This window comes from Megalobrama amblycephala, linkage group LG2 (assembly GCF_018812025.1).
Source record: "Megalobrama amblycephala isolate DHTTF-2021 linkage group LG2, ASM1881202v1, whole genome shotgun sequence".
NCBI classification, from domain to species: Eukaryota; Metazoa; Chordata; class Actinopteri; order Cypriniformes; family Xenocyprididae; genus Megalobrama; species Megalobrama amblycephala.
Genome location: NC_063045.1, coordinates 26,502,994 through 26,527,461, shown reverse-complemented (window position 1 = coordinate 26,527,461; position 24,468 = coordinate 26,502,994). Strand labels below are relative to the sequence as shown.

The 24,468-nt window shown below is 35.1% G+C and overlaps 1 protein-coding gene across 2 annotated transcripts in view; it reads left to right on the top strand.

The window, feature by feature from the left end:
* Positions 1-979: 979 nt before the first annotated feature.
* cntnap5b (contactin associated protein family member 5b) overlaps positions 980-24,468 on the top strand; it is a 76,178-nt gene continuing 52,689 nt past the window's right edge. The window contains exons 1-4 of one of the 2 annotated variants that reach the window (XM_048168637.1): positions 980-1,511; positions 19,085-19,195; positions 21,747-21,940; positions 23,952-24,099. In XM_048168637.1, coding sequence (XP_048024594.1) covers positions 1,427-1,511; positions 19,085-19,195; positions 21,747-21,940; positions 23,952-24,099 — 538 coding nt within the window. In that variant the 5' untranslated portion in view covers positions 980-1,426. Of the gene's footprint in view, positions 1,512-19,084; positions 19,196-21,746; positions 23,215-23,951; positions 24,100-24,468 lie in introns of those variants that run through there. The other variant, XM_048168647.1, reaches the window with a different exon arrangement.

Sequence of the window (24,468 nt, the reverse complement as noted above, 5' to 3'; positions counted from 1 at the left end):
CATGGATGTTAAAGGTTATTCATGACACCATAAATGCCAATAAAGAACCTTCATTTTTAAGAGTGTAGTAAACAAATTCTATAAACTTTCACTTGATTTTTAGAATTTTAAGGCCCGTTCACACCAAGGATGAAAACTATAATGAAAACTATAAAGATACAGTTCTAAAAATCGTTCTAAATATAAAAGAAAGCATGTGTCCACACCACAACTGTAAGGATAACAACACAGAGAAACGATATTGGAATCACTTTCAGAACGTTTTTTTTTTTTTTTTTTTTTTTTTTCAGCTGATGATGAACTTGACTGCCAATCAGAATCCATCCTCTAGCGTTTAAAGCGGCAGACAACAGAACCAGCACAATATCGTCCGCTGGTGTGGACTCTAGTCATTATTATAGTTATCATTCTTGATGTAAAAGGGACTTTAGACTTGATTTTTAGGTTTACAGTGAGCAATCTATTTGGTCACTGGAAAGCTTGTCCTTGTAATATCACGATTGTTTCGCCTAGACAGATTTCTCAGACTCAGATTGATCTTAAAGGGGAAAAAAAAACAATCTCACAAAGAGTCTCAGAAGGCAAACAGTGTTTTAAACCAAGTTTCCAAAAGTCATTAAAGACCAAAGAAATCTGTCCGCATTCTTTATAATGCTATATTTAGCTATTGACATTTGTGCGTATTTTTATGTCTCCAAAGAGGAAAATCAATCATCGGGAGTAGGTTATTCAGCATTCTTTCTACTTGAGGATCAGATGTAAATTTTCAATTTTTTATTTTTTTTTTTTAATTTGTAGCAGACAAATATGAGAGTATTATATAGCCCAAATATTTGAGACGCATTCGGCGAAAAAAAAACAGACGTTATAAGCGTTTAAACGTGAAATGCGATAGAACGCGTCGTGTGTAGAACTGGAGCGCGTCAGCGAGCGCTGTCCACATATGTGGTGCTGAAATCTGCTCTACAGCTTACCTCTCCCTCTCTCTCTCTCTCTCTCTCTCTCTCTCTCTCTCTCTCAAAACTCAACTGCTTTCCACAGATCGTATCATTCGGCTTACAGCGCACAACCTCTCCACGCTGTGTCTTGCGCTTCAAAACGCACCAAGTCTCACTCTGACCTCACTGTCTTCTTGACTTCAGCTGGACATGTACAATTCGGAATATGACTCAGATCTGAAGACATCAAGGCAAACCCGCAAAAAAACTTAGTGTACGTAGAGTCTCGTGGGAAGAGCCTAACGAATGTCTTTAAGAGGAACTATGGGGGGAGTGTCTCATTCGATTCATCACTGGACAGATTAGCCGAACAGCTGCTGGACCCGATCCCGAACCGGACCCGAACTGGCTTTTTGGAGCTATTTTTTCACTGGCTGGGAATATAGTGCAACTTGGATAAGCGTTATTTAGTTTTTGGAGAGACGACGATGACGGTGGTGGTGATGCACGCGCTGAGTCTCCACGCGTTCGCGCTCCTCTGCTCGCTACGAACCACGCTGGGAGCGAATAACTGTGAGTATATTTACATACATTATCTTTGTAAAAAAAAATAAAAAATAAAATAAATAAATAAATAAATAAATATATATATATATATATATATATATATATATATATATATATATATATATATATATATATATATATATATATATATATTAAAGTTTAGAAATAAAATATATTTAAAATATTAGAACATATCCCCCAAAAATAATGTATTAGGCTATATGTATGTATGTATTATTTTTTACATTTCATATATTTTAGAATATCTAAAACGTGAAAATTTGAATAAAATGTCAACTATGTAAATGTTTAATAATAAATGAATAGTATTACATGCTCGATTTTATATTTTATGTGTGCATATCTGTTGTTTTCGGGCTCTGATGTGTGTTACAAAACTACTATATTTATCATTTGGAACAATTACTTTACAGCTTATTAGTAATAGTACTGTTAGTAGTGATAATAATTAATAGCTTTCTTCTTTTCTTTTCCACGTTGGAGGCACAAAACTCTATAGGTTCTAATTTTGGAAGCTTTTTATACAGTAGCTGTCATAAGGATATATATATATATATATATATATATATATATATATATATATATATATATATATATATATATATATACCAGTATGAATTTGTTATTTATGCATTTCTGTTGGCAACGAGTTTAATTAAATGCATGTTTAAGGTGCTGCCACTGTACTAATGAGAGCAGTCAGGGAGAAACAGCAACAGTCAAGACTTGTTCCACTTTTTGGATTTGACTTCAGAAATCCAGGAAGCAAATGCGTGCATAAAGGTGATTTAGATGAAAAAAAGAGCTATAAATAAGTTATTCAATAAATCAATTATATATTGATGAGTAAAACCTAAAGACAGACTTCTGTGGTCCACTTTAGAGTGAGATGCGACCTCTAGGTGGCGCTGTTTTCCCGTATAGATCAAACCTGTAAGGCCATTGACATCTAAATGAATCATAGCGCCGTATTCAAGGGCCTTACACATACCATCAGTGGCACTTATGAAGATTTATGTAATTCGTAGGAGGACAATACTTGAAAGAAAAGTTTAGCTCTAAGTATAGTAACTCTATGTAGTCGTAATTTGAATAGCCTACAATTTTCACAAATTTAAAACCAAGTGCACATTGCAGATTATTTTAGAAGTATGTTCTCTTGGTTGATTCATATTTGATGGATTGATTTAAATGGTTTGATTTAAGAAAAGCTGGCAAACCAACCAACGAAGTAAAAATATAGCAGGCAGAGCGACACTTGGCAAAACTTCTTTCTATGCTTGTAAAAATGAGTCATATATCCGTTGAAATTAGAATTAAATTACTCTCTGAGGAAGATTTGTTACCTCAGACTCTGGTGTAGCACTGGTTGTCCAACATGAATATGCAAATCCCTTATGGTTCATTTGCATATGTGTCTAAACATAACATCCATAAAGAACTTGGCAGGTTGGAATCCAGGCCATGTGGATAGCGACTGGTGCCTTGACAGCCAATTTAATGTTAGAGTATGTGCATTATGATCCCATTTTAATGTTTCTTATATAAATAAAAAATTATAATAAATTATATATTATGGACACACATTGACTATATTTAATGTTTATTTTAAAAAATCCCCCTTTTTGTACAGCAGTCGACTCTACAAGTTTGTGCAAAACCATTTTATCTGTGTTATTCAGGATGATTCAGGAGAATTGCGAACCTTGAAATGGTGAATCAAACTGCTCTTTATTTCTTAACATCAACATTGATTGGCTTGATTGACTGTCTGATTCGTAGTAACTATAAACTCAAAAGCTCATCACCCTTGACTGGAAATGGCTTAATGTTTGCAGCATAATTAGTAGTGCCTTTCTGGCCAAATAAATATTAGTGTTAGATAATAATTATAGATTAGAGATATAACAGAAGGCCGCAGGACGTTGCAGGCACGAAACCATCTGTGGATAAGCGCGAGCAGTTTGCTGATATTAATAACTGCACTAACCGTCCCGTTCTCATAACCCATTAGGTTGCACAAAATATAATTAACAAACTCTTCATACAACAGATTGCAAATGGATAAAAGTGAGTCTCGTAATGAAATGCAGAACTGGAACAGGGCCTAGAAACCGGCACCAAAATAACAACGCCTCCGTATATTTTATTTACAGTGTTGTTTGTGAGTAAGATTTGGAGATATGTATTCTTGTGAGGTGGAAACATTACAGTCTATTAAATGTAATGAGGGGAAAGTGTCTTTGAGAGAGTCTGTAGTTGGTGGCCTAGATTTCCTCTCCACTTTGATCGAACATGCCTGACAGCATTCAGCCGAAAAAGTCAATTACTCCTTTTAATTACCTGATCTAGAAGGTCCAGACTCTGAAAAATCAGCAGGGACCTTATTCTGCTCTTAAATCGTTAAAATAAAGAGGTCGTAGTGTTGTGGTTGGTGCTTCAGGACCCACAGGACCCAATATGTTGTGTTCGACATGCTGACTGAAATCAAATATTAACGTTTTGGATGAAAACCATTGTGCTTAAACTATTTTTATTCTTGTTTAATCCTGTCTTTCCTTGATGAATTTGTGCCAAAATTATGTTAAAATTTTGATTCCCTATATTTGATGTCAATGGTGTTGGGTATTACTGTAATTTATATACTTTTCCCTTGAAAAAGTAAAGTAAGGGATTACTCAGTTTTTATGCAATGTAATTACTTCTTATGTAATTGCATTACTGTATAGACTATACAATACTATATAAAACAATAGACTATATAAAACAATAAATTTATCAAAATTGAGAATCTAGTGTTAAAATGTATGTTTGTAATGTAACCTTCTCCTTGTATTGTTCAACTGGCAGAGTTTTATATGGAATTTAGAAAGTGATTAGTAATAAGTAATGCAATACTTTTTAGAAAATGTAATTAAAGGATTAGTTCACTTCTGAATGAAAATTTCCTGATAATTTACTCACCCCCATGTCATCCAGGATGTTCATGTCTTTCTTTCCTCAGTTGAAAAGAAATTAAGGTTTTTAGGAAAACATTCCAGGATTCTTCTAAATAGTGGACTTCAGTGGGGTTCACCAGGTGGAAGGTCCAAATTGCAGTTTCAGTGCAGCTTCAAAAGGCTCTACACGATCCCAGATGAGGAATAAGGGTCTTGTCTTGCGAAATGATCAGTCATTTTCCAAAAAAAACAAAAAAATGTATATACTTTTTATCCACAAATGCTTGTCTTGCACTGCTCTGTGCTGCACATTATGTAGGCGGAAGTACCGCAGTACGGTGAAAAGCTTTAACTAATTTTCTTCTCCAACTTCAAAATTGTCTGACATCGTTGTTTTACCTTTTCTTTTTTTTGCAAAGGGCATTTAGCTTAATCTTTGTTCGCTTTGTAGACACTGGTTCAGTACTTCCGCCTACGTCACGCATGACCTTTGTAACGATTATGATTATGTCATATGTCCGGATTGCAGAGCTAGTGCAAGACAAGCATTTGTTGTTAAAATGTATATACATTTTTATTTTTTTAGAAAATGACTGATCGTTTCGCTAGATAAGACCCTCATTCCTCGTCTGGGATCATGTAGAGCCCTTTGAAGCTGCTTTGAAACTGTATTTTGGACCTTCAACCCCTTGTTCCCCACTGAAGTCCACTATATGGAGAAAAATCCTGGAATGTTTTCCTCAAAAACCTTAATTTCTTTTCAACTGAAGAAAGAAAGACATGAGCATCTTGGATGACATGGGGGTGAGTAAATTATCATGAAAATTTCACTCAGAAGTGAACTAATACTTTAATAGCAGTAATCTAATTACAGTTGAAGATTTAATTAGTAGCTAGTAATTAATTACTTTTTTAGATTAATTTGTCAAGCACTGGTTGTAAATAACAATAAAAAGTTTTCGCTAACACTTTTTTGGTGCTCCATTTTAGACATTCTATTAAAAGTAACTTTGCAACTACAATTAACTCTCATTTGAGTATTAGTGGACTGTCTGCTTAATATCTGCTAACACTTTGATGGTCCGCCATCAGACTTTTTACTGACTATAAGAAACTTTGCAAGTATCTGTCAACTTCTTCTACTAACCCTAACCTAACAGTCTACAAATACTCTAATGAGAGTTAGTTGACATGTAGTTGCAAAGTTACTTACTTAGTAGAATGTCTAAAGTGGAATAAAAGAATAAAGTCGGAATAAAAGTGTAGCCAAGTTTTCTCTTTACTATTGGGAATACGTAAAACACAAAAAAGCCCATTCAAAATCTAAACAAAATATGAGTTGAGATGTTTTACAGTATATGCATGATTGTTCTGTTTTATTCTTTAGAATACTATATTTTCTTTGGTTTGTGACCCACCAGTTGAGAACCACTTTGATGGACAAATTCACTTGGATGGTTTAAAGAATGAAAACTAGCAGGTTCACGGACGGATAGGGCATCTCTTCTGGCCTTCTAACTCTCAAACGTCTCTCTCTCCTTGTCTAGGAAAGAAAACCGCAGCGCTTGCACTGTACAGTAGATCATTGTCTAACTCAATAATTGCCTCGATCTTGTCAGCACATGTGTCAGCTGTAATTTCGGCCCCAAACAAGAGGCGGATCCATAGCCGTTGTGAAAGCCTGACCTTAGAAGTTAAAGACAAACAACCCCCCCCCCCCACCCCAGCCTACCTACAAACTCGTAAATGGCCTTTACCCTGTGTACCTCTGTCTGATTTTCACTGCCGACGAGTGTTTATCACGACAGCCCCACTGGGTATTTTAAGAAGTTTTATAAATGCCAGAAAATCTATTCTGAAAGATGCGTGGGCTGGGAAAAAAAGCCAGAAAATGAGAAGAAGATGAAGGAAAAAGGGAAAAGATTCTTAGCCGGTCTGTGAGATCCGGGGAACATCTTGGTTTTTAATAAGCAGAAAATTCCATAGGAAATTCCAAACCAGTAATCAAAAGATAAGTAATCAAGTTTGAATTCATCTTCAGGGGCCCCCAAAGGTTTGGTGCAGTACATGAAGATTGTGGGTACTAGTGAAATAACAAGATATACAGTATATAAACAAGTTCTGTTTCAAATTCCAATGGTACAAACCTCATATTGACAAACAGTTGTTTTAAATGTTTGTGAAAATTCTGTTTCAGTACAACCAGAGTATCGGCGTCAAGGGTCCAAGGTGTCTTTCCACTAACTGCCCAAAATCCATTCACTAATGCATATTGCATAGGAATTTCTGGCTGGAATTGCCATTTTTGCAATCTCAATTTTGCAGTTTTAAATTGAAATCTGATTGGTTGGCAGAGTGTGACTTCCTGGAGTACGCAAAATTCTGATCACATTAAGCTTCATTAATCGCTAATCATCTGTTTGCACAAATTTGCGTGTAAAATTGTGAGAATGTCTTTTTTTATTTTATTTAAAAATTCTCAATTTACAGATCTTAAAACTAAAAATTAAAAAAAAAAAAGTACACAAAAATTCCTGATGCATATTTTGCAGGAGAATGTTTTGTGCGCAAATAAATTGAAAAATCTGGGGTGCGTTTCCTGTGCAACAATGTAACTCGCTGCATCACTACCATAGTACAATGCATGTTTGAGCAAATCAACTATCTAGTCACAACTGTTTCCCATGCTATCGTTCAGCCACATTGGTTAATGAAGTCACACAGATGGTAGAGTGATAACTTATATAAATTAATCAGTTTCAGATTGAATTAATGCTAGATTTTTTTGCTATAAAATTACAGACATGCCATCTGATGACTACTCCTCGTTTTTCTCAGTTATTCTGCTTTATTTCCAGATTCAATTATAGGCTCATTCTTACTTACTAGAGCACGTACGCATATGCACACTCTTCAAAAACGTTACTTAAAACCTCTTGACAAACTAAAGTATGTAAATGACATTTGTATATATTTGAAATAAAAGATATGCAATGCACTTAAAAGTCAGTTTGCTTATTTTGCTTAAGATAATGATTTAATAAGTCCACGTCATAAAAACATGAAACTATGCTTCTAACCACAACTCGAGAGCTGCCATTCCAACCACACAAGTTTGCGATGTAGTTTGTGATGTAGTTAAAACAATGGTTTCAGGAAACACCATATTGTTGAACTATGTTAGTAACGACAGAACTTGCGATGTAAGTTCGCACCCGATTGGTTGGCAGAGTGTGACGTCCTAGAGTATGCAAAATTCTGATCACATTAATTCACAAATCGTCCATTTGCACAAATTTGCATGCAAAATTGTGTGTGAATCTTGCTTGAAAGTTGTATTTAAAATTTCACAATTTACAGAACTGACTAACTGAAAACTAAAAAAAGAAAAAAGAAAAAATTAAGCACAAATTTTGGATGGATATTTTTCTGGAGAACATTTTGTGCGCAAATACGTAATTTGTATGCAACTGAAGTTAAAATCTGATTGGTTAGTGCAGTGTGACTTCCTGGAGTACGCAACATTCTGATCAAATTAAGCTTCATTTGCTAATTGTCTGTTTGCACGAATTTGCATGTAAAATTGTGTGTGAATGTTGTTTTATAATTTTGTATTTAAAATTTCGCAATTAACAGAACTTAAAAGTAAAAATTAGAAAAAAGTACACAAAAAATTCGGATGGATATTTTGCAGGAGAATGTTTTGTGTGCAAGTTAGCACACAATACACAATACCTAACTTGCACACAGTCCCAAAGTTTCTACACATTTTTTCTGTTCGTCTGTTTTTCTAATCGTTCATGAAGAGTATTGTGCAAATATTTGAATTAATTTCTTCCATTATTATGGTAAAATCGACACTGTAAAAAATATTTATTTTTTATTTTTTTTTTATTTACAACAAAAGTTGTAAATGAAGAAAAGATTATGGGAGTACGTTTTACTAAAAAAAATAAAATATTATTTTCGTCTTTCACATAATTTCACATTAAATTAAATATTTCCCGTTCTTTGTAATTATTTGTGGAACTTACCAGCAATTTCTGAATTAAAATTGCTTCAAAGTAAATCCTACACCTTTTTTTTTTTTTTTTTTTTTTTTTGTGTACTTTGGGAAATCTCTTTCACATAAAGGTTGATTGCACATAAAAACAAAATGAACTGTGATTGGTCACTTTATATGTCAGTCAGATGGTATTTCCTGTCTAAGTGGGCGGTTCATGGCCAGAATAAGACTAAAGTTTTTGCCAGTAGAATATATTATATATATATATATATATATATATATATATATATATATATATATATATATATATATATATATATATATACACAAACTAAAAAAAATCCTTCCAGGTGTATCGAATTTATTTAACTTTAGAGAACCATGAGAAGATGACTGACAGATCTAATCCATCAACATAAAATAAAAAAATTTGAACTCCACGGATGTTCACTGCTGACAGTACCTTGAAAAACATGCTCCTTTAATGTATCTTCCCTTAATGAGATGCTTTTCGGTCTGTGTTAGTGGGCGTTTAGTCTACCAAACATATGCTCCCCAACTTCATAAATATCATCCAAAGCAAAACAAACTCTTAACAAGCCGCTAATGGTGTTTCACAAATATCCCAGAAAGTTCTGCCGGCATAACACACTCTTTGTGGAACAGCGCCGGAGACATTCCCTGCTCTGATCAGTGTAGAGAAAAGGTTTTGTAAACACATCTCCATAGCTTTAATGGCATCCTGGTCAAGGTTGTGTATTGTTGTTTATTTAAGTCAATGGCCAATCGGAGGCCATGATAAGTTTGTTTTTCCAAGTCTGCAACTGAAGAGGTAAAATAGTAACAATGAAAAACACTGAACTATATCTGGCTGCATACATACTAAGCAGTTTCAGCTGTTAAAATATTAATGCTTAAACCTTGTCATACTTCCAGATCCTTGTGTAAACCAGTTTATGACATTCTAATGTCCAGGGCGTTGAAGTTGCTTTAACATATTCCAGTTTTAATATGAAAATAAGAATCCACTTTATTTTCCAGTTACAGTGTAATTATACATTTAAGTGCTGAGTTATATTAATTAACAACATGATCTTAATATAGGGTTAGGGTTGGTTGGTTTGGTTTAGGGTTAGTTGCATGTAGTTATGCATACTTTAACACTAAACACTAAAATAAAGTGTTACCAAAAACAAATAAGTAAAAATAAAAAATCATTTATAAATCATACTTTTAAAATAATTTTAAAATGAGTATTTTGTAACATTAATTGTTTAATTTCTGTAAATAGATTGTAATTTAATAGTATTTTATAATTTTATTTTTTTGTTAATGTGTATAAAAACATCATCATCATTATTAGTATTAAAAATAGATGCGATATAAAAAGTACAGGTAATATAAAAAAGAAAATACAATATACATATTTTTTCATTTTGAAATTAAAATGAGTAATGTATCATTTGTTTCCATACAGATAGAAATGTATTTTATTTATTATTTAATAAATTTCCTGTTCATGTATATGACTATTTATGATTTATAACTAATTATTATTATTATTATTATTATTATTATTATTATTATAAATAAATCTAATGTAAAAAATTATATATATATATATATATATATATATATATATATATATATATATATATATATATATATTTTTTTTTTTTTTTTTTTTTAAATGAAAACGAGTGTTGTATATTAATGTATATAACCATATTTATCATTAACATCATTATTATTTGATATAGATAAAATATAAAAATATCACACACACACATATAAATATATATTAGTTTTTTAATTCTATAATTGTATAAATTATGTACATATAGATTGTAATTTATTTTATTATTTTATTTATATTTCATTTATTTTTTGTGTATTTATGACAACAACAATAATTATTATTATTATCATTATTATTGTCATCACTCATTTATCACTCATATTTATTATTATTATTATTATTATTATTATTATTATTATTATTATCACTCATTTATCACACTCAAGCTCCAAAAAACATCATAAAAGTGGCCCATCCTTATGATTTAGGTGCACATCCGAGGTCATCAAATAGGTTTGGGTGATGTACAGACCAAGCCTAAGCTGTTATTCAAGGAAAGTGTTACTTTTTCTTGCATTGAAGAGTCAGTTGATACATGTACTGTACATACTCTCAGCATGAACTGCATTCAAACATCTCTGAGTTGACTCCAAATCAATCAAGATCCGATTCAATTCTCAGCATAAACTCTTAAAAACAGTGTATGACAGTAGGCGGACTTCAGGCTTGTTTTCTATTTAAAAAAATGTTGTACACTGTGTAATTCTGTCATTATTTACTCAGAAATTACATAGATTGGCATACAGGTTTAGAACAACATGAGGGAATATAAATAATGACTTTATTGACATTTCTTGTTTAAAACTCCCAAATACCACGATGTAATGGCCTCATCTTGCTATCGAATGTGCAGTTAAATAGGTGACGGTAAATTACCCAGGCTTTGTCATGCTCTTTTCGTTGTGTTCCACCTGCCGAAGTGAGCGTGGAGTGTTACAATGGAAGTGAAGAGTCTCTCTGTGTCTCTGTCAGGTTTAAATAATAGCCTCTCTTTCATTTTCCTCTATTACATCAGCCCTCGCTGCCATGGGCAACCGCTTGTAAAATCAGGTCAGCGCTAAATGCCAAGCTTGAAGAGGGGGGCAGAAACGTGGCCCGAGTCTTTTTAATTACCCAAAATGCTGTGCGATAGGGCACAGAGGTCTGAGGTGGTGCTGTAAATGGGGCATGTCTGAATGTATAATGCTGTTGTAAAAGGATGATAAATGGTTTTGTAAATATTTTTTATCATTTTATTTATTTATTTAATTATTTTTGTAAATATTATTACTATTAGTGTTTTCTCTTTGGATGAATGGATGGAAGGAGGGAAGGAAGGAAGGAAGTCTCCCTTTGGATGCCCCATATATAATTTGGATGGATGGATGGATGGATGAATGGATAGATGGATGGAAAGAAAGGAATGAAGGAAGGAAGTCTCCCTTTGGATGCCCCATATATACTCTGTGTTCAGGCCAAATACCGAGCTCGGGGCCCTCTTTCCGGACAGCACGCCAAATACATTTACCAATTAATTTAATTTGTAAGTGTGAACTCGTGAAACATAGATTAATCCTTATTAAAGTTTTTAAAAAGTTATTTGGATGAGCAGTGAGTGATTTTCTCTTTGTCTTTTGTTGTTTGATTAGCATTAATGACACAGACATCAGCAGGACTATTAGGTTGCTGTCACTTTAAGACCTGCATGGATCCAATATAGGCTACTGCAGGGATAGGCAACATCAGTCCTGGAGGGCCGCTGTCCTGCAGAGTTTAGCTCCAACCCTGAAAAAAAAAAAAAAACTGTCTGTAGTCTTAATTATCCTGAAGACTTTGATTAGCTTGTTCAGGTGTGTTTGATTAGGCTTCGAGCTAAACTCTGCAGGACAGCAGCACTCCAAGAACGACATCAAAGTCATTTAACTCGGTGGCCATCTTTGAAATGCCTCTCGGGCATCCAAGTGCAGCTCTTATCTTTCTGAATGGGGAAACATCAAATTCTCCAAAACTCTTCACTAAGCTTATGATTAGCTTATGATTTTAAAAACACCAATGAAATCTGACAACAACAGTCTCATAAAGCTTGTTTCTTATGTTCAGATAGCATTTAAAAAGCTTGTTTTTCTTGCTAGACCAGCCAATGCGCATGCGCAGTCATGAGCGTGAGTCTGAGAACGCTGCCTGTTTCTATAGCAACCAGAGCTTCTAACGGCAGCTGCAGAGACGCAATGACTTTACTAATCATCGATTGGCTCTTTCACTTTCTCCCATTCATTAGTAATAGGAGTGCACCGTCTTCCTATTTAGAAAGTTGCCTATACCTGGGCTACTGACACTGTACACATGCGTTTTCTTTCTCAAATATTTACATGCACTTACAGTAAGACATATCCGACTATGTTTACTAGGACACTTTGTGTGAATTTGTCCTTTCAAGCGGAGGAAGAGCTGGAAGAGAGCTCAATGCAGTATTCGTGTGCTGTCAGACGCTGCTTTCTGGGCATGTGCTTTGGATGTTTGCACACAAAAAACTTCCCACAGCGCATGAAAAACTAATAGAGTTCCCTTTTACGTCTTCTTGCGCTTGAATATTGAAATTGGCAAGGCTTAAACTTTCGTGACCATGCAGCACTGTTCCGTCAATTGTTCCAAGCACTATTGATGTTTGTCCACGTTCATGTTCTCACAACATTGGCCAAATGGTGATTTGGCACTTGGCGAGTATCTATAATCTATTATTTAGCAGATTTTATATATATATATATATATATATATATATATATATATATATATATATATATATATATATATATATATATATATATATATATATATATATATATATATATATATATAAATACAAACCCGATTTCAACAAAGTTGGGACACTGTACAAATTGTGAATAAAAAAGGAATGCAATAATTTACAAATCTCATAAACTTATATTTTATTCACAATAGAATATAGATAACATATCAAATGTTGAAAGTGAGACATTTTGAAATGTCATGCCAAATATTGGCTCATTTTGGATTTCATGAGAGCTACACATTCCAAAAAAGTTGGGACAGGTAGCAATAAGAGGCCGGAAAAGTTAAATATACATATAAGGAACAGCTGGAGGACCAATTTGCAACTTATTAGGTCAATTGGCAACATGATTGGGTATAAAAAGAGCCTCTCAGAGTGGCAGTGTCTCTCAGAAGTCAAGATGGGCAGAGGATCACCAATTCCCCCAATGCTGCGGCGAAACATAGTGTAGCAATATCATAAAGGAGTTTCTCAGAGAAAAATTGCAAAGAGTTTGAAGTTATCGTCATCTACAGTGCATAATATCATCCAAAGATTCAGAGAATCTGGAACAATCTCTATGCGTAAGGGTCAAGGCCGGAAAACCATACTGGATGCCCGTGATCTTTGGGCCCTTAGACGGCACTGCATCACATACAGGAATGATACTGTAATGGAAATCACAACATGGGCTCAGGAATACTTCCAGAAAATATTGTCGGTGAACACAATCCACCATGCCATTCGCTGTTGCCGGCTAAAACTCTATAGGTCAAAAAAGAAGCCATATCTAAACATGATCCAGAAGCGCAGGCGTTTTCTCTGGGCCAAGGCTCATTTAAAATGGACTGTGGCAAAGCGGAAAACTGTTCTGTGGTCAGACAAATCAAGTTCCTATTCCTATTCCTATTCCTATTCCTATCCATTCCTATTCCTTAACTTGAGCAACTTGTCTATGTTGTATTTATATATATATATATATATATATATATATATATATATATATATATATATATATATATATATATATATATATATATATATATATATATATCTGCTAAATAATAATAGATTATAGATATAACCGTGTTACTTTCTGTCAAATGTCAGTAAAGACATTTATAATGTTACAAAAGATTTCTATATTTCTATATTTATAGTGTGTGTGTGTGTGTGTGTGTGTGTGTGTGTGTGCGTGTGGTTTGAATGGCCATGGCACCTTTAGGACAATCAAAAATGGCACAAACAAGACCGAATCCTTTTGTTGCTTAATCTACACAGATGTTGGTCTCGGTTTTATCTTCACATGCAAGATTAAACTCCTCTCACAAGGCTCAGGAATGATCCGGCAATTTTTAAACTACTTAAATGTGTTGAGAATGGTAATTCAGCATCAGATAGCAAGAAGAGGGGCATAGAATGATAATTTTAGAGAGTTTTTTTTTTTTACTGGATAGGAGTTTTGGGTTGGCTATATGGTGCTTTGGAAATTTAAAACGTTTTTATAGGTTCTTGAGATCAGTATATTAGGTTTAGGATTGTTTAAAGCTAAAGTGTGTAATTTATGCAACATTTATTATTATTATTTTTTATTCTAACATCCCTTGGGTAATATTCTACACAAATATGGAGCTGGATTAAATGTTTATTTTGTTTTACTTATTATACTGTTTAGTAACCTCCTTTTGTTTTAATTTTAATATGGTTTTTATTTTAATTAAATTTGAAAGAGTTTAGGGTCCCACTTTATATTAAGTGGCCTTAACGACTATGTACTTACATCAAAAATAAGTACAATGTACTTATTGGGTTCATATTGAATTGCAAAACACTTTTGCTGCTATTGGGATGGGATATGGGTAAGGTTAGGGGAAGCTTTGGTGATATGGGTAGGGGTAAGGGTTAAGGGATGGGTCAACAGTGTAATTATAAATGTAATATGAAATTAATTACAACTTTAATTACATGCAGGTATTTTTAAACTATAAGTACAATGTAAAAACATGTATGTACACAATAAGTGCATTGTATCAAATGATTAATTTAAATGTAAGTACATAGTAGTTAAGGCCACTTAATATAAAGTGGGTCCGAGTTTAGCTAATTAAAACGTGTAACGAATATCGATATAGATTAAATGTTCATTTTTTTATGGTTTAGCAATCTTTTATTTCTTTATTTTATTGTGTCATTTAACAAATTTACTGCCTAACATCGCTGGCCTTTTTCGTTCTATCTAGAGCCTTTATTTTTGTGTGTACTTCTAAAAAGTTCAATGACACTATTTGTAAACACAAAAATTCTCATAACGTTGTGCAGTTGTCTTCTTTTGAATGTCAAAGACTTTGGCTTACTAACTAGTGTTTGGTTAAAAAAAAAAACATGTTTTGGTAAAAAAAGAAGAAAGCTTTAATCCACAGAGGATGGATTGTGTTCTGTGTACAAAGAAATCTGGGACACTTCGAGAGCGTGCAAACTCTCCAACAGGATTTAAATGAGTGTTTCACACTTTCTACAGGATGTAGGTGTCCATTCACAGATGTCCAGGCATTCAGCATTTTCTCCACCCCTCCTCTCCCTCTTAATGCCTCCAATGGAAAAGTTTGTTAGAGGAACCAGACTCAATTCAATGTGGGAAAAGCTTCTTTAAAACTGCATTAGAAATCACATGTTCTGTCACAGCGCAGATGCACTGGGACATCCAGGGATTCCATTAAAGGTGCGGACTCTTAAAAGCGCAGCTGGGGTCAGGAAAAATGGACTGTCGTGCTGGGTTTGCACCAGGCTGCTTTTACGTCTAATAAAGCGTATGAATACTGCACGGGGGGATGGGGGGAGGGAAGGTACAGCTCAAAACGGCTCTCTGCTATTTCTTGGATGGATTCTTGGCTCTGTTAATAGCCTCATACGTGTCTTTCCAAACTGCATTTGCTTAAAAGCTTTGACTCTTAAACAGAAAACAGGAGAGAACTGAGTTAGTAATATCTAAAGGATGTTTTTATGATTCTGAGAGCTTGTCTCTGTAAACATTTCTAAACAACAACCACGTCTTTCTTACAATAATAATATTTTACACCGTTCGACTGTCTAGCAAGCAAAACGGCAAATTAGGCGACCTATCCTCAAGCTAATACCAGTGCTGCTGAGTTGTTTTCCTCCCATAAACATTAATTTCGCAGCATGCATATGTCAGTAGAACTGGCAGTGCTGACTAGGAGAATTTCCAAGGTAAACATAAAAATTTAATCTCCCCCACCCTTCCAACCCTGTCTTCGCATTCATACCGAGCATCCGTCTGATCCCAGTAGAAACAATTATGTGTATTGTGTTTGTCAAATATAGGAAAAACAATGTTTTCTACAGTTCAACAAGCAGCCCTGGGTGTGCGCTAACATCCCTTGGCTTTCGTTCTTGTTATGAATTGCTATATAAAAAAAGTGAGCACTGTTCTTGATTCGTTAAACAATTTTATTAATTACATGCATACATGAGTACACTTCATTTACACTAATTACTAAGCTAAACTGAGATTAATATTAGCATGATTAACCAATTATGTATGCAGCAATCAGGTCATTGTATTTGATTAGAATAAATTCTTTTTTGGCATTCTGATGAATGCATAAATTCAAACATTAAAGAGTCAAAATAGGCATGATTTTATAAAAATGAGCTGTAGATTTTGGTTACTTGATTAGCTTTTTGTAGACATAGGAAAGAAAAATCTCTCAATTTCTCAAACGTTTCTGTAAATGGAGAGCAAAAGAGACTTTTGTTTAAATCTCTTGCCCCTACTTCCAAGATAAAGATCCTCTAGGAAAAACGTTGACCCATGACTGAGAACAGTTTTGTTATATAACTCTTCTCCATATGTATGTATGCAGTTCCAACTGCTCCAGTACCAACTGCTCCATCATGGCTCCAAATGAGTCCAAAAAGTCCAAAAAGTGAGCAGCTTTTTAGCACAGATTTCTTTATCCTTCGAATGTCTCCCAGAGGTAGAAAAAAAAAATAAAAATAATATATATATATATATATATATATATATATATATATATATATATATATATATATATATATATATATATATATATATATACATATATACATTTTTTTTTTCCCCCCTCTGGGAGACATTCGAAGGATAAAGAAATCTGTACTAAAAAGCCATGGAGCCATGATGGAGCAGTTTGTATATATGCTCAAGACAGATTAAATTATGCTCATATGAGAGATACAGTATTGGTTTCAATCAAGCCCGTGTGGTTTCTTGATTGTTTTCATGAATAAATTGTAAAAAAAGAGTGCATATCCAACCCAAGTTAATTACAGGACACTCAGTGCTAAGTATGTTGCAGCAACTTTTGTTCACTTTCTCAGAACCTTCCTCTTATTTGCAGTGCACAATTCCATTTGGAACTAACTGATCCACAGCAATCTCCGACAGACTCCTGGTATCCACATATTTCATTAAACCCTTTTTCATTCATTAACCTCGACCTCTTCAACCTAATGAGAAACCTAAAAGGTTGAAACAATGCAGTTTTGAATAAAAATTGTGGATATCCATAGAGTCAGTACACTTACCAGAGTTTGAATAAGTGAATGCTGTGGACTCATTGGCTTTAAATGGCAATGTGCATTGCAAGAATATAGTAAAAGTAGTAGTTCAAGGGTCAACGGGTGCTCAGTCATGCAACCAAAAGTTGCTGCAGCTCTAACATAGACACCATTAAGAAATAGATTTGTAGTTTCTTAAGAGCAGCGAATCGGTTTGTTTTAAAGGGGATAGCGTATCACAAGGTTGTAGAAGGAGAAACCTTTTGAAAATTGCATCCTGGCATCTAACCGAAAGTTAAGAACATTTTTAAGTTTGCCGCAACATCGACCATTGTAGGATCCAGTTGTGTCTTCTGAAATCCCGCTTGATTTCAAATGCATGGCTTTTTTCCACCCCCTCAAAAGGGTTATACACATTCCTATCCATAAAATGCCACAACAGAGCTTTGCGTCATTTGCAAGCACAAACATCTCAAGGCTTATGGTTGTGCTGAATCAATTCCTGTCTCTTGTACCAGAAGAGGATCAGGTGCTAGGCAGCCACTAGGTCCATCTCACTTTCCTTTTGCTCAAGGAAAAATCTAATCTGATCTCTTTCCGGCGGTGGAGGCAATGCTACTGATATCCTCCACACAACCGTCACCACAAGGAGAAGAGAAAGCCCCTGTCAGTCATTCCTATCATTCATATTTATGAGTTTCAGAAAGATCACATGCTCAATTTGCTCACTTTACACACGTACAGTGGAAAAGATAGAGAGATAGCCAGCAAGAGAGACCCCCTGTTGAAAAATGCATCATGGGGCGGGTTTTTAAATGGCTTCATCTGCTTCAGAGGTTCCCTGTTTATTAGGGATTTTTTTTTTCCCCAAGCTATATATACCGTTGAGCCAGAAGAGGATGTTTCTTTTTGAATCATTTGCTCAGGTATCTCTGACTCTCAAAGCCGTTGTAAGAGAGGAGATGGGGCCACATCTAGCTAACGGCCTCTCTCCTTCCTACGACCTTACCCGGATACTGTCTATTTCATGTCTTTCCATCTCTTTATCTCTCTCTTTCTCCCTCTCATCTCCCCATCTCACCTTTTGCCCGGTCTGAAATACATTTGCAATTCTGTGAGTGATGCTATTTGATGTCAGGCTCATTCAGGAAGCGTTTGAAAGGTTAATTAGCTGAGAAATCGGTGCGGCTTTCTCAAACATTGAAATGAGAGCCGTTGTCAGATTTCTCACTCTCTCTCCTTTCTGCTCGTTCTTTCTCGTCATTATCTTGCTCGGCACGTTAAGCTGGGGAATGGATGCTGAAAGTCCCTTTTTTGACTGGATGAATGAAGTTTACCCCTGTGAGTACCGCAGACTGCTTTCTTCTGGTTCATTAACTGGTATCTTCAGCCAAGGTTGAGGGTGTTAACAATCACGCTCACTAGTTTTGCAACATTCACAAGCCGTTTTATTACTGTAGGGTGATGTATTTTTGAGAGAAACTGAATACACAATGGGGAAAATAATGAAGGACGGAACTTGATCCATTATCTATTGGGAGCTCATTGGTTTATGAAAAGTGGGCATTCCATGCCAAATTGGAATCATTCACAAACCATGAATGTCAAATTTGATTTGCTAATCGGTGTTTCCTGCTGTTCTAGATCACTGCAATGGGCCACTGGTCTCTGCTCTTCCTCCCACATCGTTCCAAAGCTCCTCATCTTCCTCCGACAGTCAGTCACCATATTTTGCCAAACTCAACAGAAGAGATGGTGAGTAATCCCACTATAAAATGTGTTGTTGTTACCTTACAGAGGTATTTCTATAAAATTACTTTCATTAACGTAACCCAATGTTTTTTTTTTTTTTTTTTTTTTTGGTAATGTTAAATTATTATATAAAATGGGAAGTTTTGATTGTCATATACTGTTTTATATGAGATTATATTTATTTAATAATTTGGTGGAAACATTCACAACAACATTATTTAAATACAAACCATTAATTTAGACAGTACTACATCAAGAACAATGATATACCATGATATTTACATGGTACTTTAAGACTTTAAGGTATTTCAAAGAAAGCTATTTGCATGTCAAAAACCATGGTCAGACCATACATTTTACGAACTTAAAGGGTTAGTTCACCCAAAAATGAAAATTCTGTAATTTATTACTTACCCTCATGCCGTTCCACACCCGTAAGACCTCCGTTCATCTTCGGAACACAAATTAAGATATTTTAGTTGAAATCCGATGGCTCCGTGAGGCCTTCATAGGGAGCAATGACACTTCCTCTCTCAAGATCCATAGAGGTACTAAAAACATATTTAAATCAGTTCATGTGAGTACAGTGGTTCAATATTAATATTATAAAGCAACGAGAATATGTTTGGTGCGCCAAAAACAAAACAAAATAATGACTTATTTAGTGATGGCTGATTTCAAAACACTACTTCATGAAGCATCGGAGCACAAATGAATCAGTGTATTGAATCATGATTCAGATCGCGTGTCAAACTGCCAACGGCTGAAATCATGTGACTTTGGCGCTCCGAACAGCAGATTCGATACACTGATTCATTTATGATCCGATGCTTCCTGAAGCAGTGTTTTGAAATCGGCCATCACTAAATAAGTCGTTATTTTGTTCGTTTTTTTGCGCTCCAAAAATATTCTCGTCGCTTTATAATATTAATATTGAACCACTGTACTCACATGAACTGATTTAAATATGTTTTTAGAGAGGAAGTGTCATTGCTCCCTATGAAGGCCTCACAGAGCCATTGGATTTCAACTAAAATATCTTAATTTGTGTTCCGAAGATTAACGAAGGTCTTACAGGTGTGGAACGGCATGAGGGTGAGTAATAAATGACAGAATTTTCATTTTTGGGTGAACTAACCCTTTAAGTCTAGCTAATGCTGGAGTCCGTTCAGTAATCCATTGTATTCAGAAAATGAAATTCTGTCATTTGATATGCCACTGCAGGGACACATATCCAGTACGACTTGTGACAGAGTATTAGCAAGCATGACCTGGCCTTTTAGAGTCAATTGGATTGTAATTCAGTTTACTTACGGGTCAAAAGCAGACCAAACAGTGAATTACTGCCTGACAGCGACAGGGACCCCCATGTGACACCTACCTCTGTCGCTTGGTGTGGTCGTGTTATTAGAGTGGTTCCCTGTGCTAAGACTAGCGCTGAGTTTGTTGCCTATTTGCTTAGCCTTTTAATAGATGCAGTGCCAATGTAAGTTAGATTTACTGAGCTAATTAGTGTGAACAGACAGGCTTAAAAGAAGCTCGCTTGGCAGGCTTGTCTGAAGTTGAGGCTTGGCTGGATGCTAAGTGCTTCAAATACCATTTCTGCCTTTAATTAAAAGTTTATCTTTTGTTAATGAAGGAATGTTTCTTAATTAACTACAGTGTTGAGAAATTAGCCAAAAGAAGCAATGCTGCGAATTTAGCATTTTTCACTAGCATGGCAGTAGCTGTAGAGTCATTCTATCAGTAGCATGCTAGCTTATATACTGTAAACAGCACTGTAGCGTGACAGAATGTTGCATTACTTAGTAATATTGTGTTGTGCGAGTAAGCTGATATAAAAATAAAATATGCTATTCTCTCTCAAGACGTGTTGGGAATTCTGAATAATTTTAGGGAATCATTTCAATTAGAACGATAGGTTTCTTTAATGAGTCAGTTCATTAAAGGTCTGTTCATAATAGACTTTGTGTTTCAGTCACTTCTATGACAATTTCCTTTTGGCCATATTCGTGGGGTGGTTTGAAATAACTCAACATGCATAAATTCTACTGTAAATATACCTTTTGGCAGTTGATATGAGCCATCAATAGGTTTCAAACTGTTTTTTTTTTTTTTTTTAATAGTCCTTTAAGAGTTCACTTCAAGCAAACCAATTCAAATATATTCACCAGTAGTCACTTAGTAGTCACAATTTAGCTTTTTTGTGTAGCGAAATAAATGTTTAGTTAAAGTCTGTGGCCACACAGTTGTTCAGCGAAGCTTTGTGGGCAAAATCCATTAATTTCAAGTTTAGTATTAGTAATCTACATAATCAGGAATTTCATTCGAGTTGGTCATGAGGATTCACCATGTTGAGCAACAGAAAGCTGCTTAGTTTGAAAGTACTTGTTTTTTGTTTTTAGGATGTTACTGATGTGACATCGCCATAGCACAGAAATTACACTTTTTTTGAACTTTCAACACAGTTTGACAGCTAAAATTTTTTAAATAAATTTTTTTGTGGGTTGTACCTCAACTTAGTTACATTACAACCCTTCTGTTCTTGTGTTAGGAGGTGGCGGCTGGGCTCCAGAACGAACAGACAGGCTACGATGGCTACAGGTGGACCTGCGAGAAAGGGTCGAGGTCACAGCTGTGGCAACCCAGGGTCGTTTCGGGAGCCCAGATTGGGTTACGAGTTACATGTTGCTGTACAGTGACACAGGAAGAGCTTGGAAGCAGTTCAGACAAGAGGACAACATAGGGGTGAGTTATCCAAGTACTCTTATAAATAATCCAGACTTTTATTATATTTATAATGCATTAGTACTTCAGTCAGGGCAATAAGCATTGTAAAAGCTTTCCGGATAATGTGGATCAGGGGGGCTTTTATGACCGGAATAAAATGCATTCACACCCATAATCATTAAGCATCTATGTCTTTAACTAAGTCATAATAATTTACTAGGATAAATGAACACATCCTTCCCTGCACTGTCAGACACTGTCGGCACACACTTCCCATCCAAAACCAGCCACCCACGAAATGTTCAAATTTTAATTACCGACTTGAATTTCACTTAAACGCCCAAACTAAGATTAAATACACCACCTATCTTGAGTGACGTGACTTTATATCCCTGCCAAAACTTATTTCATGGTCTCCTGACCTCACCGGTCACTGGCAGTGCAGCTAAAATCCTTGTCTTCCCAACTTGAATTATGCTTTTTTTTTGTTTTTTTTTTGATAGTTTTATTTTGACAACTTTGGAATCGATTGGTGCAGCCTTTGCACCACAAGAGACAGCAGTTGCATTGCCTCCACACTTACAGGCAAACAAATGGGCTTCACCCTCCTCTTCTGAATCAATAGTAGTCATTTCAAAGCTCCATCATTCCCCGGCGTTCTTATTTAGCGGCGGCTCAAAGAGAGCTGGGGCGAAACATTACTGAGATCTTACTTGCCTTCTCTGTCATCTCTCATTACGAAAGCTTGGATTCCTGCTAATGTAATGATTGGAACTAAACAAACAGAGAGCAGGAGGAGGAGGTGGAAGCGGAGGTGGTGTATATATTTTCTATGGCTAACTCGTCTCATTACAACTTTTTTTATTTGACTTTTTTTGTTCAATGATGGTTTAATGTTCGGTTCTTTTATCTTCCACCCAGCAGGAGGAAAAAAAAAAGGTGCTGATTAGTTTGAGAACGGAATTTAATGGAAGTCTTTGAAGGTGTGAAACATTTTAATGAGTGGAAGATTAAAAGACGTGGAACATTTTTAAAGTGCGGTAGGTGCCTCCCGGTCGTGCCATTTTTCTGGAAGGCGCTACAGCTGGAGGTAGGACCCCCAGCTATTCTAAAACTGGAGGTTTAGATTAGCATTGACGCTTTGAGTGCAGCTTAAAGAAACTAACGCTGCCAGAGGCTCCCCGCTAACTTTTTGTGTTAGTTTTTTAAATCTTAGGTAAATGCAGCTTGGCAAAAGTTCAGCTCTATGTATAGATAATCAACTCTCTGACTTTGGAAGAGTTTCTTTTAAGGTAAACCTATTTGCTAATTTCCATTAAGATGGTTAAAAACTGTTAGCATTCCCAGTCATCTCAATGTAAGTCTTTAGACTTTCACATGCCACTTGGGAGGCTATACCTTCACAAGCTACTATCAGGCCAGTCAATGAAGAAATAGAATGATGAAGTTATGGCATGTACCAGCACATGTTAACTAGCCAAACTTTGTACACACTGCTAACAATTGCACATTAATCACTGAAAAAAATGTCTTAAGTTGGCAACATCTAAATGTTGACTAAGACTTCACTACAGCAAAGATTGTAAATAGATGTAGGAGAGCTAGTAACACATTAGTATTAAGGTGTGGTCACATTAGGAAAAATTTCTATGAAAATTTTGCATACATCTTGAAATTCTCTATGTAGATTCCTATTGAAATTACTCGTGATAATTAGCTGAACAATGGTAAAATTGACTACACCTCTACAAAGGCCTTCCATCTGGCAGGGGAAAAAAAGGTTTAACTCTAGAAGAGTTTCTGTGAGTCAAACATACATGCTAATTGAGATTAATTCATGCTAGCAAAATACAAATTTGCAATTTTTGCACCACAGAAATAATTTCTTTGCAAACAAAAATGTGTCTGAAAATTATACTTCATATACCTCGCCTCGTTCGACATATTAGTATATTAACTCATGAACACATGAAGTACACATACCAAGACCAAAAGTTTCTGTTGTGCAAACGTATATTTTTTCCTGCAGACTTTCCCTGGAAACTCAAATTCCGATGTAATTGTTCACCACAAACTCTCACACTCCATAAGAACACGTTTTCTGCGGTTCTTGCCGGTGGATTGGAGTCCCGGGGGATGGATGGGCCTCAGAGTGGAAGTCTATGGCTGTGCATACAGTGAGTACTGAATGTACATTTGGTGTATAATTGGTGCTTTATGTTTTTTTTATGGATCTTATTGTGAATGATTCATTGATGCATTTTCCATCCTTTTTTATTATTTATTATTTTTATTTTTTGTAACTATGTAATTTTCAATAATGTCATAACTTGATCTTTCAGTAAAAATACCCCCTCTTTTTTTTTTTTTTTTTTTTTTTTTTTTTTTTTACAATCGATTGCAAGCATTCATTCAGCCATCCCCCCACCCATCATGATGAACATTTGGTGTGAATATTCAGTGCCATAAATAATTTAATTTGAATATAAGGCTGCTAATGTGTCTGTTCAGACTGACATGGACATTTGCATGCCATCAACTCAACA